At 45.8% G+C, this 18,561-nt stretch overlaps 1 protein-coding gene across 1 annotated transcript in view; it reads right to left on the bottom strand.

The window, feature by feature from the left end:
- Positions 1–13,289: 13,289 nt before the first annotated feature.
- Positions 13,290–18,561, bottom strand: part of fbxo38 (F-box protein 38) — a 44,336-nt gene continuing 39,064 nt past the window's right edge. Inside the window, exons 17-21 of the mRNA XM_068325449.1 lie at positions 17,403–17,569; positions 15,808–15,953; positions 15,081–15,184; positions 14,253–14,366; positions 13,290–14,120 (exon numbers count right to left, since the gene is read on the bottom strand). Coding sequence (XP_068181550.1) covers positions 13,942–14,120; positions 14,253–14,366; positions 15,081–15,184; positions 15,808–15,953; positions 17,403–17,569 — 710 coding nt within the window. The 3' untranslated portion in view covers positions 13,290–13,941. The remainder of the gene's footprint in view (positions 14,121–14,252; positions 14,367–15,080; positions 15,185–15,807; positions 15,954–17,402; positions 17,570–18,561) is intronic.

Genomic DNA, 18,561 nt, shown 5'->3' with positions numbered 1-18,561 from the left:
CGAAAAGACATAGCCTTAATGGAAAAGTCTCTGAGTCGGACTGTTAATGCGTCAGCGGTCACAATGTGGACAGCAAACTTGTGCTACTGTGCATGTAGCATAAACAGACCTCAGATTTAATAATTATTTGAAGCTCGTCTCATACTCAAGGTGCACGTCAACACCCCACCATGCATACACTGACTGGATGGAAACATAATTCTGACTTCAACAGCCTAGTCTTCACAGTATTGAGGAAATGACGTGACAGTCACAATAATCAGATATCACTGATCTGCAGCAAGCACAATCACACACACACACACACACACACACACACACACACAGACAGTATTAATCTTACCACTGTGTCATGGTCCCATTGAGCAAAGATGTCATGTGTGGGAGCATTTTGACAAGGACAATAGTGCAGGGATTCCCCACTCGTTTGGAAATGTCAAATCCCGAGTGTTAAAAGCTTCGAAAGCTGTTGTACATCCATTGACGATCCCCTGGCGTATACATTACACACTTACTACCGATTTATGAGGCTAATCAAGTTAACTGACTGGACATTTACTCACCTAATCTAGAAAAGAATAACATTACTACTGAAGTAGAAGCTGAGCATTTGTGAGAGAGAAACAGCCTGGCTCTCATTCTCTTTAAATTTGAGTCATCCAGACTTTGGTTGTGACCCTAACCTGCTCATTAGCCACCATGGGCTCCCCCACGTACTCCACATGGACGCTGCCTCTCATGCTGCTCTCTCTGGTCATCTGCTTTCATCGGTCATCCTGTGCACCGACATGTAGAACTTATACATTGCAGAGAGACGTGGAGCTCTTAGGAGTCGATACGAAGGTAAAGTGTATTATGTCTACTCTATGATTTATTTGTGCCTTACCTTCGTGATTCACACAAATAATTTTTAAAAAGTAATCATTTCATTTTTCAAGTTGCTGAGGTCAAACACATCTTATCATTGTTATATTCTCATTGCCCTTGCTGCTTATTTTTATGTGTATACATTAGTATTGTAAAGCTGGTGCATCACCCTGACCAGAGTAAAGTCCTAATGGAGCATCAGTGTGTTGGTGAAGCAGCTAACCAGAGCTGCTCATTATGCTGCTGGCACTGATTACTTCTTTGCTTCTTTGTGTTGACAGAACTGTTCTATGAACTGCAGCTCCCTTCATGCCAGTGTAAGTCCACCATGAGGCCAACGTCTACAACTGATCTAAAGCACGACTCCATCCCTCTACCTGCCCTGCTTCAGTTCCTTCTCTTCTATCTGCTTTCATGTATTGAAAGGTTTTCATATGTCAAGTAGAAATCTTCACTAATTGAAATGTGTTATATACAAAACACATGTATGTTTTACCAGGCACTGCAATCATGAATCAATATCTGATCATCACTGACCGACGTGAAGACAGTTTCGTGTTTCGTTTTGTTTTTATGGCTTCGGTTAAAGTGGAAGACAGACATTGTCCTGGCATGTAGCCTGTTCTTAGTCCTTGACCTGACAGGTGTGGAAAAAGCTTTCTGCAGGATCTCATCATGTATGATGATGATATGTCTCATGTACAATGTAATAATGACAGCAGAACAATACCCGTTCTCAGATCAGCAGACATCGCTGAAGAATTTAAATGTTTCCTGTAAAAGATGAAACCTAAAAATGAATGATTCTGCAATGCGTGCGCGCGAGCACACACACACACACACACACACACACATACACACACACACACACACACACACACACACACACACACACAGTTACCACTTCCTTTCTGCTTTGCTATAATCTAAATCAGACCAAATTCACTTCTGGTTATGCTTTTTAATCATTTTCCAGTCTTTCGCCCAGTTTTCCTCCAGATCTGAATAACAGTTCTCTTACTTCTGCCTCAATCCGTCTCCAGCTGGGGCTGATTATATTATATTATTCCTTCATAATATATATTATATGGTATTCATTTGCAGTGGATATAAAGTGTTTTATCTCTTCATCTCTGCAGGATAGAAGGTGCTCGTGTTTAAACCTCAGCCCATCAAAAGAGGTTAGTGTATTTGTGAATACAACATTATTGTCTGCATTTATATCTGTATAGGGACTGGAGATAACAGTAAATTTATTGTACATACTGCATGACATCAGGTACTTAAAATGCTTGATATTTATTAGCAGTCTCACATTTTGGAACAGCTTACCCAGCGTCAAATGAGTTGTTTTCTTCTAACAATCTGATACCAAACTAGAATACTAAAACCTACTAAACACTAAAATCTACCCTAGCTTTGTTGTCAAGGAAGAACAGACCTCAAACTTTAAATATAACATTAACATTTGTATTTAACAATAAGGAATTTCCCACAGATGACCAAGAGTATTTATTGGAGACACAATTTATTAGACACATAATTGTCATCACTTGTACATTCAGCTATGGAACAGCTACATCCTGGTCAGTTCAGTAGACACTTTAACAAAAAATGTAAGCTGAAAACTCACGTCTGCCTATTATATAATGAGGAAATGCGAATATGTTGTAGATCACAGAACATTTAAGTAATATTTCTAATGTACATGTATTTGTTGTTTTTTTGCAGCATCTGTCCTCTGAAATGAAATGTCCCTTTCCTGTGTATTTCACCAATGGCCTGAGTTCCTTGCACTCCAGTATCGCCAACCAATCACACATCAGTGCTCTGACATCAGTGTTGAGGACTATGGGAAGAAGATGTAAGGTGAGTAACAGCATTGAAGAAACAGCTGTGCTGTTACCCATGGCTTCAGCATGAAGTCTCAACTTTTATTACAGGTTACAGTATTTTCAGATTGTTGCTGCTTCATAAATCACATTAACATCCATGTGTTTCTCTCTTTCCAACAAGATCGACTTCTGTTCATTGAGTATGACGTATGAAGCTGTCATTTCACCAGCGAGCCTCCACAGGAAACTGGAACATCTGGTCCATCAGATTAACAACCGTTTCTCCTTGTCATCCTCAAGTCACCTGTAAATGGTTATCGCACCAACAACTAATAAAGAAAGTGTTTAATGACGGTCATGAAGTACTTTCTATGAATGAAGTCTGTCATTATCCCATACCACCAATGAAAGCAAGGAGTTAGGGTTCAAAGGACGAGGTCCAATCCATTTTATGTTAGGATTGGACCTAAAATAAGATGGTCATCATGAGTTCACTTCCTTACACTGAACAGCAACAACGATTAGATTTTTGAATCCGGCTTTTTAGACAATACTTAAAACTACAGGGATCCCTCGTTAGTCGCGGTTTATGTGTTTCAGGAACCACCTGCAAAAATGGAAATTCCGCAATATAGCGACAAACTTTTTATAAAATTATTTACGGTAATTTAAATGTTTATGAAACTTTCCCATACTGTATTATCTTTTCCCACACTCTTATAGACTGTTTAAAGCACTTTTTGGTCTCACAGAACGCAGTGCACTTCCGGATGCCGTCAGCCAATGAAATGAAAGTACGGTATCATGTGACTACCTACTAAAAATACACTACGAAGTGAAGCTGTGCGTGTTGATGCGCGAATGCGCAATGGACTACTGTATGACGTTACTATACTATACTATAGTAGTCTTAGTAGTAGTAACTTTATTGATCCCTTAAGGAGGTTACGTCAGGTAAATTGACATTTCCGTCACACTACACACAGCACAGGGAGTACACAAAGAATGCAGAAAAAGCACGCAGAAAGAAGTACCAACACCTAGAAAGAGTAAAATTTAAGACATCATAAAATATACAAATAAAAAAGGTATAAATAGGAATGAGAGTTAAAGTGTAGGTCCTCTGTCTTCTGCGCTTGCGCGAGCAGGCGCAGAAGACAGAGGTGCAGACAAAGGCGCAGACTGCTCGCATGCGCGAGCAGTCTTCTGCGCATGCGCGAGCAGGCTGCAGTTTCCTCTGCTCAGAGCGAGTTTGTTTGCATAATTTTGCGTTTTTTTTCTATGTTTCTGCGTGTATTTTTCTAACGTAAAATTATATAATGTATAGTGATATGCTAGTGTACTCCAGGGAGGAGTTGATGTCCATGAGGGTCAAAGGAGACCCCGCAACACGCGATCTCATCCCCGCTGAGCTCCGACGGAGGTATCGCGGATGCCGAGCGGGTCGAGTTGAAAGGGCTAGACTAACGGCTAGAGCCGCTAACCGGAGGAGAGTCAAGCCCTCCGTCCCCTCCGTCATCACGGGGAACGTGAACTCTCTACCCAACAAGTTGGACGAACTGACGGCGCTGTGCAGGACTGATCATCGCTACCGGGGGACCAGCTTGTTTGTGTTTTCTGAGACGTGGCTAACTGGCGACGTGCCGGACGCTAACGTCCGACTAACCGGCTTCTCCTCCGTCCGAGCGGACCGGGACACGAACACCACCGGTAAGAAGAAAGGAGGCGGATTAATCATCTACACCAACGATAGATGGTGCCATCCGGGACATGTGACGGTGAAATCAACACTGTGTAACCGCGACCTGGAGCTAACAGCTGTTAGCATCAGACCCTACTACCTGGCGCGTGAATTCTCACACGTCATCGTCCTCGCCGTCTACATTCCTCCACGGGCGGACCCTGAGGCGGCACGAGAGACCATCTGTGGGACCACCTCTGCTCTTCGGACCCGGCACCCGGAGGCGCTCGTCATCATCACCGGTGACTTTAACCACGTCACCTTGGACTCATCTCTCCCCACAATGGTCCAGTGTGTAGACTGTCCCACACGGAAGAACAGAACCATCGATCTGTTCTACACTAATGCTAAGGAGGCATACACCGCCACCCCCCTCCCTCCACTAGGTAAATCAGACCATAACCTAGTGTACCTACAGCCCACCTACATCCCGCTGGTGAAACGGCTGCCAGCAACAACACGGCAGGTCAGGAGGTGGTCCCCGGAAGCAGAGGAGATGCTGAGGAACTGCTTCCAGACCACCGACTGGGATGTTATTGTGGGCTCACATGGGGAAGACATTGAGGGGGCAGCTCAGTGTTTTACAGACTACATAAACTTCTGTGTGGACACCGTGGCCCCTGTCAGGACAATCAGGTGTTACCCCAACAACAAACCATGGGTAACCAAGGAAGTCAAGGCTGTCCTGAACAGGAAGAAGCGGGCGTTCAGGAGCAAGAACGAGGAGGAGATGAGGAAGGCCCAGAAGGAAGTGAGACTCTGCCTGAGGGAGGCCAAGGAGGCGTACAGGAGGAAGCTGGAGAAGCAGCTGGGGCGCAACCAAGTGTGGGAGGTCTGGAATGGAATGAGAACCATCACCGGACACGGGAAAGGGCGCAGCACTGTGGAGGGGAATATTGAACGAGCGAATGAACTTAACAGCTTTTTCAATCGGTTCAGCTCCCCCACCACTCCCGGCTCCTCGTCCCAGGCCTCTCCTGGCCTACAGGCCTCTCCTGGCCCTACAGACCGCTCCACTGATGCTCCCTCCTCCTGTGCTTCCTCTCCTTCCACCCCTGCCACTTCTCCCGAGCCCACTCCAAGAACTGCGAAGCTCAACGGCCCCACCTCAACCACTGGACTTCCAACCTCGCCACAACCTCCTGCTCCCACCACGACCGAGACCATCATCACTGCAGACCTGGTGACGACAACGCTGAGGAGGCTCCGTCCCTACAAGGCGGCTGGACCAGATAAGGTCTCCTCAAGACTCCTCTGAGCCTGTCCTTCGGAACTAGGGGACCCCCTGCAACAATTGTTCAACCTCAGTCTGCGGCTGGGGAGGGTCCCGTCACTGTGGAAGACCTCCTGCATTGTCCCTGTACCCAAGAAAGGACGCCCTACTGAGCTCAACGACCACCGACCGGTCGCTCTTACCTCCCACGTAATGAAGACCCTAGAGCGACTGGTCCTGGAGCTCATGTGTCCACAGGTGCAGGGTGCTATGGACCCTCTCCAGTTTGCCTATCAGGCCAAGGTTGGAGTTGACGATGCTGTCATGTACCTCCTCCACCGCACACTCTCCTACCTGGACGCCGGGGGCTGTGCCGTCAGAGTGCTCTTCTTCGACTTTTCGAGTGCCTTCAACACCATCCAGCCCCAGCTCCTGCAGGATAAACTGACCTCCATGGCTGTGGACCCCTTCCTCGTGAGCTGGATTACGGACTACCTAACGGACAGACCCCAGTACGTCCGTAGGGGGGACTGCTTGTCTTCTATGGTGACCAGCAGCACGGGGGCGCCACAGGGGACTGTTCTCTCCCCCATTCTCTTCACCCTCTACATATCAGACTACATGCACAACTCGGATACATGCCACATACAGAAGTACTCCGATGACACCGCGATAGTGGCATGTATCCGGGAGGGTGATGAGGGGGGGTACAGGGCATTGGTGGCTGACTTCGTGGAGTGGTGCCAACAGAACCAGCTCCAGCTCAACGTCTCCAAGACGAAGGAGATGGTTCTGGATTTCCGGCGGGCACCTCCCTCTCCACAGCCGGTGATCATCAATGGCAGTGAGGTGGAGGTGGTAGAAAACTATAAGTACCTGGGACTGCAGCTAGACAGCAGACTGGACTGGTCACTCAACTCCAACTGTGTGTACAAGAAGGGGCAGAGCAGGATGTACTTCCTAAGGAGGCTGGCCTCCTTCAACATCTGTCCTAAGCTCCTTTTCATGTTCTATCAGTCCGTAGTCTCCAGTGTGCTGTCATACGCCATTGTGTGTTGGGGTGGGGGGGCCAGGAAAAGAGATATGGACCGTCTGAACAGACTCATCCGCAGAGCGGGCTCAGTGGTCGGGCTGAGCCTGGACTCTGTGGATATGCTTCTGGAGAGCAGGACCATGTCTAAAATTAAGGCCATCATGAACAACACCAGGCACCCCCTACACACCACCTTCTCCCAGCAGAGAAGCACCTTCAGCGGCAGACTGCTGTCACACAGCGCCTCCACAGAGAGGCTGAGGTCCTCCTTCGTGCCCCGTGCCATCAGGGGGTACAATGACTCTCTCAGGAGGAGCGGGGGGGAGGTGGCGAGGTCAGCATGGGGTTGAAAATGGATTTAATTTAATTTAAATTTAATTTTATACTGTTGTATATATATATATATAAAATTTATTTATTTTTTATACTGTTTTTATATTTTAATTCAATTTTATACTGTTTAGATTTTATTTTATACTGTTTATATTTTAATACTGTAATATTTTTAAATTTTATACTGTTTATATTTTTAGTTATAGTTTAGTATATAAGTCCTGTTAGTGCTGCATGTGCCTGTCTGTTAGTGTAATGTATGTCTTGTGGTATGTCCTGTGATGTCAGTGTTTCCTTTTCTCCTGGTGTTTATCCAGTATTATTTGTTAAGTAATGCCTGAGCAGTGGATATATGCAATTTCCTCCGGGATTAATAAAGTATCTATCTATCTATCTTCCTCTTCATCTCCCCCAGAGAGGAGTTGAGCAGTGTAATGGCTCGAGAGATGAAGGAGTTCTTTAGTCTGTTGGTCCTACATGTTGGGGGGGTTCAGCCTCTGGCTGCTCAGGCCTTCCAGGCTCCTCTGGTTGTTGGTAACGGTGTGCAGAGGGTGGCTGACATTGTCCATGATGTCCAGCAGTTGTCCAAGGTTCTCTTCTCTGCCACCGTTGCCAGAGAGTCCAGCTTCATCCCGACCACAGAGTTGGTCCTCCTGATCATCTTCTGCAGCCTGGAGAGATCCGCCTTAGTCACGCTCCCTCCCCAACACACCACAGCGTACGACAGGATGCTGGCGACCGCAGACTGATAGAACATCCACAGGAGCTTCCTGCAGATGCTGAATGCCCTCAGCCTCCTTAGAAAGTACATCCTGCTCTGTGCTTTCTTATACAGCTGCCTCATGTTGCTGGTCCAGTCCAGCTTGTTGTCCAGCCACATCCCAGAATATTTATATGTCCGTACAACCTCCACCTCCTCCATTCCTAACAGAACTGGTCTAGGTTGGGGTCTGTCCCTCCTGAAGTCAATGACCAGCTCTTTAGTTTTGGAGGTGTTGAGCTGCAGACTGTTGCTGTGACACCAGTCAACAAAGTCACCCTCCAAGCACCTACAGTATACTCCTCCTCCTTTGCTTACTGGGGAAAGGTCGGTGTGGAGGACGCCATCCTCCACATGCTACACCGAGCCCACTCGCATCTGGACAAGGAAAGCAGCATTGTGAGGATCCTTTTCCTGGATTTTTTAAGTATCTTCAATACCATCCAGCCCTGTATACTACAGGACAAACTCCTCCAAATGCAAGTGGACCCCAGCCTGGTTGCTTGGATACACAACTACCTGACTGACAGACCACAGTTGTCAGTGAGGAACGCAGCGCACACACAGATGCTATCAGCCAATAGCATGCGCGTACGGTACCACGTGACCATCTCCTAAAAATCTGTGATGTAGTGAAGCTGCGCATCTTGAACCGCGAATGAGCGAGGGATTGCTGCAACTAGGTTTCAAACTTACTGGGTTTTGAACTAAGTAGGTTTTTGAACTACCTCACTAGGTTTTGAACTGACTGGGTTTTGAATTATTTAACATAGACAGTGTATTTGTTATTATTTATTATTAATTTATTTTTTATGTTTACACTGTATGTTCGTATTTTTACATGCTTCATACCAACACACATAATGCTGCCAAAATATGAAGGGTCTTGATAACTTTATTACATCATTGCACATACCTTTTTATATTGTACTTACATGTTTATTGTGTATTTCAGTGTTGGCTTTCTGTGTATTGAATCTGGTTTTTGCACTTTGCACTCTGTATGTCTTTTTTGTGAACCAATCCTGCTTTAAATTCCTTTAATTGCTTCTTCGGGACATATGGAACCCTGCAACTGCACCCAGCCCAAAGATGACATCACATTTACCGGTATATCTAATTTACAGTTTTTTGAGTATTATAGTACACTGTAACAATCCTTCAGTGTCGTGAATGCGGACAAGGATGAAAACTCCAGACTTTGGCGAGCTTTATTGAACGTCCAGCCTTAACCATTAACTATCACAAAGTAACTCAACTCCCGCTCCACACTCACCTTTCACACTCACACACCCCCTCTCAAGTCTCGTGACATGCAGGACGCACACACAACCGAAAACATACATACAACAGAAATTGGGGATATCAACCCCACCCCCCACCCCCCTTTATGAAGCTCCTCGTCCCCGAGGGGCCATTAAAAAGTCATCAAACCGTGGAGGCCTCCGTCGTAGTCTATGTGGCCTCTCCTTGACACAGGGGCGTGTGGCGGGGAAACAGACTGGCTGTCTGGGACGTCAAGCGAAGGAGGGTCTTGTAGAGTCTGGTCAGCAGGAGTTCCAGAGTCCGTCTGCGAAGCCGCCCCCCCTTCAAACACTTGAACAGCTCACCACAAATAAGGCGCTAAGCGGTCCTGGTGCAGAACCACACCCTGTAAACCACCTCTCCTACCCTCTCAGTCACTCTGCACTGCCCCTCCCAATCTAATTTAGGACAGCGCCTCTTCTTCCTTGACGGTATAAACCAAGACCAAGACCCCAGCTCTGAACTCCTTGCCCCTACTCCTCAGGTCATGGTTTCTTTTCTGCCTCATGCCAGCCTTCTCGAACTGATCTCTAGCAAAGGCATGAGCCTTCTCTAGCCTGTCCTTCAATTTTCTAGCATACTCCAGCCCCGGCGGGGTGTCTGCAGCATCTGGTGGCCTCCCAAAGGCCATCTCCGCAGGCATTCGGATCTCCTTGCCTAGCATTAGCAGAGCAGGGGCGCAGCTCGTCGAGCGGGGAACACAATGGACAAGACACCAGCTCATTGTGGGACTACACCGAACACAAACAGGAGAAACAGGAGAGAATGCACGTGGGGAACATACCAACATGCTAGACAGAGGGGAACATACCAACATGCTAGACAGAGGGGAACATACCAACATGCTAGACAGAGGGGAACATACCAACATGCTAGAAAGAGGGGAACATACCCACATGCTAAACAGAGGGGAACACACCTACATGCTAGACAGAGGGGAACATATCAACTGCATACAGAAAGGAATTGAACTTCTTGCTGGGAAGCGACAGCGCTACCCACTGTCCTGCTCTCGCATATTCCAATTATTAGTAAATCCTATTCTTCACAGGACTCATGCTGATAGGTGATCTACAGCTTCCTCAGACTCTGTGTGTGTGTGTGTGTTACCTGTATGTACTCACATATATGTATATACGCGTGGAGTGTGCTAGAGTGGAAAGATAATTTCCCCTAGGAGGGAGAATACAGTTCATTAAAAAAACACAAAACAATGCGCCTATCTGGGATTGTGGCAGGCCTTTAACTGGCCTTTAGCTTTTCCAGTGCAGTAAAACACATTGTTACATAAATAACTGAAAGAAGCAGGAGTTGATGAGTGTCCTCAACATTGTGCCTCCATAAATAATTACATATCCAGTTATGTATGTCATTTATGTGTAGCATCTATCCTACATTCTTTTGTTGATTTATGATCTACTCAATACAATGTTACTGCAAAATAGTAACATTGCTTTGGTGAAGAGACTCACCAAATATAGTCAAAAATGACTACCCTTTTTGTTTCTCTTGTAAACATAAAACAATTGTCTCATTGAAACTTTCTTTGATTAATCTCACCACATCTACTCATATTATAAACTTATAATAAATTTCGAACACATGGATGCTCATAAGTGTACCTGGTACTAGAGCATCCTGGGTCGGAGGTCAATGATTGATCTTGTGATCGCATCATCTGACCTTCGACCGTGTGTTTTGGACACTCGGGTGAAGAGAGGGGCAGAGCTGTCAATTGATCACCACCTGGTGGTGAGTTGGGTCCGTTGGCGGAGGAAACCTTTGGATAGACCTGGTAAGCCCAAATGAGTAGTGTGGGTGAACTGGGAACGTCTGGAGGAGGACTCGGTCCACGAGGCCTTCAATTCACACCTCCGAAGGAGCTTCTCGTGCATCCCTGTGGAGGCTGGGGGCATTGAACCTGAATGGTCGAAGTTCAAAGCTTCCATTGCTGAAGCTGCAGCTGAGAGCTGTGGTCTCAAGGTCTTGGGTGGCTCAAGGGGTGGTAACCCTCGAACACCGTGGTGGACCCCGGTGGTCACGGAAGCCATCCTCCTTGTTCAGGAGGCCTTCAGGGGCATGTTGTCCCTGGGGACTCCTGAAGCAGTTGCAGGGTACCGACGGGCCAAAAGGACTGCAGCCTCGGCTGTGATGGAGGCAAAACAGAGGGTGTGGGAGGAGTTCGGAGAGGCCATGGAGAAGGACTATCGGATGGCACCAAAGTTGTTCTGGAGGACTGTCCGACACCTCAGGAGGGGGAAACGGGGAACCATCCAAGTTGTATACGGTAAGGATGGGACACTGTTGACTTCAACTGAGGAGGTTGTCGGTCGGTTGAAGGAACACTTTGAGGAACTCCTGAATCCAACTACCCCAACTGACCCGTCCTCTGTTGTAGAGGCAGAACTGGAGGATGATGGGGGATTCGAGTCAATCTCTCGGGGCAAAGTTGCCGAGGTAGTTAAACAACTTCACGGTGGCAAAGCCCCGGGTGTTGATGAGATTCGCCCGGAAATGCTGAAGGCTCTGGGTGTTGAGGGGCTGTCATGGATGACATGCCTCTTTAACATTGCGTGGAAGTCTGGGACAGTGCCGAAAGAGTGGCAGCCGGGGCTGGTGGTTCCTCTTTTTAAAAAGGGGGACCAGAGGGTGTGTGCCAATTACAGGGGCATCACACTCCTCAGTTTCCCTGGGAAATTTTACTCCAAGGTACTGGAAAGGAGGGTCCGGCTGATTGTAGAACCTCGGATTGAGGAGGAACAATGTGGATTCTGTCCTGGTTGTGGAACAACGGACCAGCTCTTCACTCTCGCAGGGATCCTAGAGGGGGTTTGGGAGTATGCTCATCCAGTCTACACGTTTTGTAGACTTGGAGAAGACGTATGATCGGGTCCCCAGGGATATACTGTGGGAAGTACTGCGGGAGTATGGGGTGAGGGGGCCTCTCCTCAGGGCCATCCAATCCCTGTACGCCCAAAGTGAGAGCTGCGTTCGGGTTCTCAGCAGTAAGTCGGACTTGTTCCGAGTAGCTGTTGGCCTTCGCCAGGGCTGAACTTTATCACCAATTCTGTTTGTGATTTTCATGGACAGGATATGGAGGCGTAGTCGTGGTGAGGAGGCTTTACAGTTTGGTGGCCTGAGGATTGCATCGCTGCTTTTTGCAGATGGTGGTCCTGTTTGCGTCATCAGCCTGTGACCTGCAGCACTCACTGGACCGGTTTGCATCCGAGTGTGAAGCGGCGGGGATGAGGATCAGCACCTCCAAATCTGAGGCCATGGTCCTCAGCAGGAAACCGGTGGACTGCCTTCTCCAAGTGGGGAATGAGGTCCTTCCACAAGTGAAGGAGTTTAAGTATCTTGGGGTCCTGTTCACCAGTGAGGGAACAATGGAGCGTGAGATTGGACGGAGAATTGGGGCAGCAGGAGCGGTATTGCAGTCGCTGTTGTCACACTGTTGTCACAAAGAGGGAGCTAAGCCGAGAGGCAAAGCTCTCCATCTACCTTTCAATCTTCGTTCCTACCCTCACCTATGGTCATGAGGGATGGGTCATGACCCAAAGAACGAGATCACGGATACAAGCGGCTGAAATGGTCTTTCTCAGGTGGATAGCTGGTGTCTCCCTTAGAGATAAGGTGAGAAACACTGCTGTTCACGAGGGGCTCAGAGTAGAGCTGCTGCTCCTTCACGTGGACAGGAGTCAGTTGGTTTGGGCATCTGGTGCGGATGCCTCAGGGGCGCCTCCCTAGTGAGGTCTTTCTGGCACGTCCAGCTGGGAGGAGACCTCGGGGCAGACCCAGGACCAGGTGGAGGGATTATATCTCAAAACTGGCCTGGGAACGCCTTGGGATCCCCCAGTCACAGCTGGTGGATGTGGCCGGGGAAAGGGAAGTTTGGGGCTCCCTGTTGAAGCTGCTGCCCCTGCGACTACGGATAAGTGGTGGAAGATGGATGGATAATAAATTTCGTGGCAGAAAAAGAACAGACATGTAAGAAAAACTATATTTTCAACTATTTACCCCTTTTTTCTTTTTTCAAAATTTTCAGTATGTGAAATAGTTTTTCCTTATGAATACAATGGAAGCATATAATTCATGACATCTGTAGAAGTCAATAGAGAAGACTGGACTTGGATCATTTTCAGGCCATTCAACCTGCAAACACTTCAGACATTTTTCTTTTACATGTTAAATTCAACTCAGAATCTTTTCCAAATCTTTATTCCACTCCCTTCCCTGATTACATAGAAAAACCTAGAACTTACAGGACCTAGTTATTGAATCAAAATGATTTAGTTTGATAAGTGAGACGTGGTGATGGCAAAGTTAGCAGAGATGGAATAATTTAAAACAAAACATTTTTTCTTTGACATTGGTATGGAGGCTGGTCCAGAGTACGAAAATGACTGGACAGAGATGATCAGATTATTTCTATGCATGTGTTCTCAGGTCAAGCACCAATAAGCAGATAGATTAAAAGAAACTGGTTTGGGCTGTCAATCATGCCTCAACAGCAGAAAGAGCCTGACTTTTATTTAGAAAAGGCTTTTTTCACAAACTTCCTCATGGTGACACTCAAACTGTAAATAACACAAAGAAGTAGATAGAAAGGCTGAAAACTTCAGTCTACTGAATCATGTCACAACAGTGAACATTCATTTCACGAGTTTTTGCAAAGTGCCCTCAGTATAATGGGTTTTGAGTCCCCTGGACAACGGAAGTCAAGACAACTCTGACCCGCAGATTGCACAACAGACGACAACTCTGTCAAGCGTCGTCACAGTCAGGAGCCCAGGCACTGCAGCAGGACTGTCTGAGATCCTGTTTGAGTTGATGAACAAAGGAGTTTTATGGAGTCTAGACATAGTCATCATCCACAGGTTCCCCTGACGTGTCACAGTGATGGAGGAAAAGCACCACCACTCTCTGGAACACTCCTCTTTTCCTCTGTCGGCGCTCTGAGATCTCCTCCCCAATGGTCTCCATACAGATGTCGGCTGAGAGCTGGCCTTTGCGCCGTGGGGCATAGATGGTGGCTAACACATAGCAATTACAGAAAACATGTCAAGTACTTAAAGCTTTATATTGCTTGGGACTATGGTAAAAAAAGGAATCACTTACGTTCAGGGAGTGTGACTTAAATAGGAAAAAAGATGGAATTCACTCACTGCTTTCATCGTCCTCAAAGTCATAGCGGGCATAGCTGTTGGGATCTGCAGCTCTCAGAGTCCTGAGCCAAGGGAAATCCGTTATCATGCTGTAGGGAGCACCATCCACCATTCCTGAACAGTAAAACCATTGAACAAACACTTTTAAGAGTAGCTTTAGTGATTCTGAAGAACAAACCATTTTTTATTTTTCAAAGCAAATGAAAGATACGAAGCCCCTTAGGGGACATGGAGAGAAAAAAATAAAGGTCCATCTTTGCGAGATCCTGCAAAGCTACAGTTATATATATACTTCTGGGCCATTTTGGCGTTATGGAGAAAAAACAATGAAGGACACCCACCCATATGAGCGGTTTATTGCATTTTATTTTGAAATTGGCCTAAAATATAAGGACATTCAAGTCGTGCTTGGTAGGTGGCACAATTTTTTGTGTAAGCCAGACATTTGAAAAGTATTCTCACTGCAAGGGGATCGGTGTCCTCCATTGTTTTTTCTCCACAGAGTCAAAACGGCCCGGAAGTATATCTGTAGCTTTACGAGATCCCACAAAAGTTATTGGGAGATCTCGCAAAGATAGACCTTCATTTTTTTCTCTCTCCATGTCCTATAAGGGGCTCCGTACAAAGACAATATAATCCTGGGGTGTTCCCAAGATGGCCTGGGAACCTCAGGATTCCCCCGCAAGAACTGGAAGAGGTGTCTGGGGAGAGTGAAGTATGGTCGTTTCTGCTGAGACTGTTGGATAGATGAATGGAGGTTTTTGTAGGCCTATGTTCGGTGGTAAACTATAAACCAATAAAGGTCTATGTAAATATGACTTTTATTACCATCCAGTGTATAGATGTCCCGACCCCAGGGGTATCTGGGATACCTTGTCACATCATCGTCTGTTCTGGTGGCCTCTGGGAAGAACTCATACTTGATTAGCTCTCTAAGAGTCAGACAGAGACACACAAAGATCATTATACCTTATCTTTACCCCCATTTTTTTTTCTTACAAAGATTGTACTATAACGCTACACTGAAGAACCTTCTCCATGTCTCTGCCCTTCCCTGAGCCATCTTTATTTTTTAACATTGATCACAAAGCCAACGTAACACCACTTCGACACGTGACTCAAAATAGCATGCCAACATTCTACAAGAAACGGTATATACAGTAGTGTAAAAATATTGAAAACCCATACACAATGCCTTGTTAATCTAGATAGTATTAAACGTATTAAAGATTGATTATTAACTCGTTCCAATGGATTTATTATCCCAAATCTCAAACTGTTGGAATGATACCAATTACATCGGATCATGATGGGATTTTCTTTCATTGGCTACTCCCTAGTCTTTGCTCTATTCTTCAAGATGAAATCTTCAGACAACTTGCCGTACGATCCCTAAAATAAGCGAGATTTTTAACCTTGCTGTCAACAGGGCAAAAATAATAACGTGTTTATTCAAAACTATATCTTAGAAAAGTATCCAAGAAAATAAAATGTGTTAAACAGTCAACGTTGCACTGTTTGGTCGGTAACGACTGTCATCAGACACAGTACTCACTGGCTGATGTTGGCTATCGTGTCCATCCAGCTGCGAATGCGAACCTTATTGCGTATATTTGGAGGGTTGCTGAACTCATGCACTACAGCAATGTGATAAGGATAAGGCCCCTGGAAGAGCTGACGCTCCAGTGCCACTGAGTCAATCTGAGGATAGAAGAGGAAGACAGGATTACATAAATGTAGAGTCCCACTGAGGGCAAAGAGAATGAAGGATGAGACATGACATACAGTGGGTTAGCAAGACAGTTGATTTCACTGCGAGACAAACCTTAACAGAAAACAAAAATAAAAACGTTTTCAATACTACATTTGGTATTTGTTCCAATGAAATCTATTAAACTGGTAAATGAACAAAAAAATTGAAAGCGCTTTTGTTTGTTTTATTGTATTCAAATTGGAATGAACTTGTCATGGGACACATGACAACACCAACTCGGGGGTTGAGGTCAGAACTCTGCAGGCCAGTCAAGTTCATGGACTGCACTGGTCCACAGTCATGTTGGAAGAGGAAGGGGCTAGCTCTAAACTGTGTTGTTGTACCGGATCTTCAACAGCGCATCTTGTACATTCTGGTAAAAAGAGGGGCGTAGCTGCTAAATGATCACCACCTGGTGGCGAGGTGGATGCTTGGCGGAGCATGGGGCCGCATAGACTTGGCCCCTGTTCACTGGAAGGCAGCTGTGCCACATTGGGTCTAAAACATGCAGACTAAAACACAGCTTCCATTCAGACACAGCCAGACTGTTGAACTGCTCACATTGGAAGCTCAGCGTCCTGAAAGGGCCTAGTTCTCCTGCTTTATAAAACTACTATGCACAATTATGTTGCTGTATCTGTTCAAATAACCATGTGCTCTCCTACCAGGACATCAGGGGCTGTACTGTTAGGGTGCACTTTTTCCACTTCTCGAGCACCATTAACACCAACCATCAACAGCTAATGCAGGAAAAACTGCCCACCATGGCTGTGGACTCCCGCCTTGTGAGCTGGATCAACAATTGCTGTACTTGACAGAAGTATGTTCAAATGTGGACTATTAGTTATCAGTGGTGATCTGCAGCATGGGGGTTCCACAGGGAACCATGCGTGTCTCCACCCCCTTTATTTTGTTCCATTTAATCCTTAAAATGAGCATAGAATCCAAGGGAATGAGGTTTCATTCATATTATGCAAGTGGTCTGAATGACCATGAGTGAATGAATGAATGAATAAAGTGAGTTGGTGGGTTGGAAACAATAAAATAATCCCTGATCTGGTGATTGATTTGCGGAAACTGATTGCCTGATTTTGATGTCATTTATTTGTATCTTGAATTAAGTAATGGATAAACATCTACATAATTCCACTTGCGTTTTGTTTGTTGCCCCAGGACTGAACTTCAGACTGACATGCAAGCAGAAGATCACCAGAAAAAGCAGATATTTTGCAGAGATGATTTCCTCAGCTTCATCAGCCACAAATGAAAATGATGGTTCCATATGGGAGACCAAGACAAACTGTTTACAAAAGTGTGTGGTGCTAAAATCTCTTTAAATAGTGCACATTTTTATATCAGTTATGAAAGAAGCAAAAAAGACATCACAGATTACCAACCTGGTGCATAGGGCGCATGTAGATAATACGGTTCCGTTCAGGAGGCATTCTCAGTATCTGATCCAGGACCTGCTCCATGTCCAGTTTCTTACACTGTGCATAATCAAACCTGTTCACTATGGGTGCACTTTCTACTCGTAGCTGCTTCAACACTCGGCATCTGGTGGCTACAGAGATTGATGGCACAAAGTACAAGAGCAGTTTGTGAATGAATGTATTCTGGGTCAGAAAACAGAGTTGTGTTTTTAAAACTACACAAAGTTGTTTGAATCCCTTTTAACATTACAGGTAACTGGATCTGCAGTAAATTGCAGTAAAAAGTCATGTTGTAAAACATCCATGGCATAATTTTTGCACATTATTGAAAGAGTGATTCAATACAGAGGGCTCTAAATATATGGTCGAGAAAAATATACTGTATATACCAAGAGTTTTCTCAGAATCAAAACAAGCACACTGCTCAAAAAAATTAGAGGATCACTCTGAAAGCACATCAGATCTAAACGGTAAAAATCTTATCATCTTGAATGTCATTTCTGATAATAAGCAGGTGATGTGTTCGTAACAAAATGATGCCACATAATTTGATAGAAATAAAAAAGTTCACCCTACAAAAGGGAGAAGTTAAAGACACCCCAAAAATGAAAGTGAAAAATTGAAATGCAGCAGACTGGTCCATTTTGCCAAAATGTTATTGTAACAACTCAAAATGAGTTAGTGTGGCCCCCAAACGTGCCACACAAATTCTCAGCTCAGGCTGAACTTGCTCTCGTCGGTGAAGAGCACAGGGCACCAGTGGCGTAGTTGACAATTCTGGTGTTCTTGAGCAAATGCCAATCGTGCTCTACGGTGCTGGGCAGTGAGCACAGGGCCCACTACAGGACGCCGGGCCCTCAGGCCACCCTCATGGAGCCTGTTCCTGATTGTTTGGTCAAAAACATTCACACCAGTGGCCTGCTGCAGGTCATGTTGTAGGGCTCTGGCAGAGCTCATCTTGTTCCTCCTTGCACAAAGGAGCAGACACCGATCCTGCTGAGGGTTTAAGGACCTTCTACGGCCCTGTCCAGCTCTCCTGGAGTAACTACCTGTCTCCTGGAATCTCCACCATGCTCTTGAGACTGTGCTGGGAGACACAGCAAACCTTCTTGCAACGGCATGT

Source organism: Antennarius striatus, chromosome 10, assembly GCF_040054535.1.
Source record: "Antennarius striatus isolate MH-2024 chromosome 10, ASM4005453v1, whole genome shotgun sequence".
NCBI classification, from domain to species: Eukaryota; Metazoa; Chordata; class Actinopteri; order Lophiiformes; family Antennariidae; genus Antennarius; species Antennarius striatus.
Note: the sequence above shows the minus strand (reverse complement) of the source record. Positions and strands in the feature narration are given on the sequence as shown.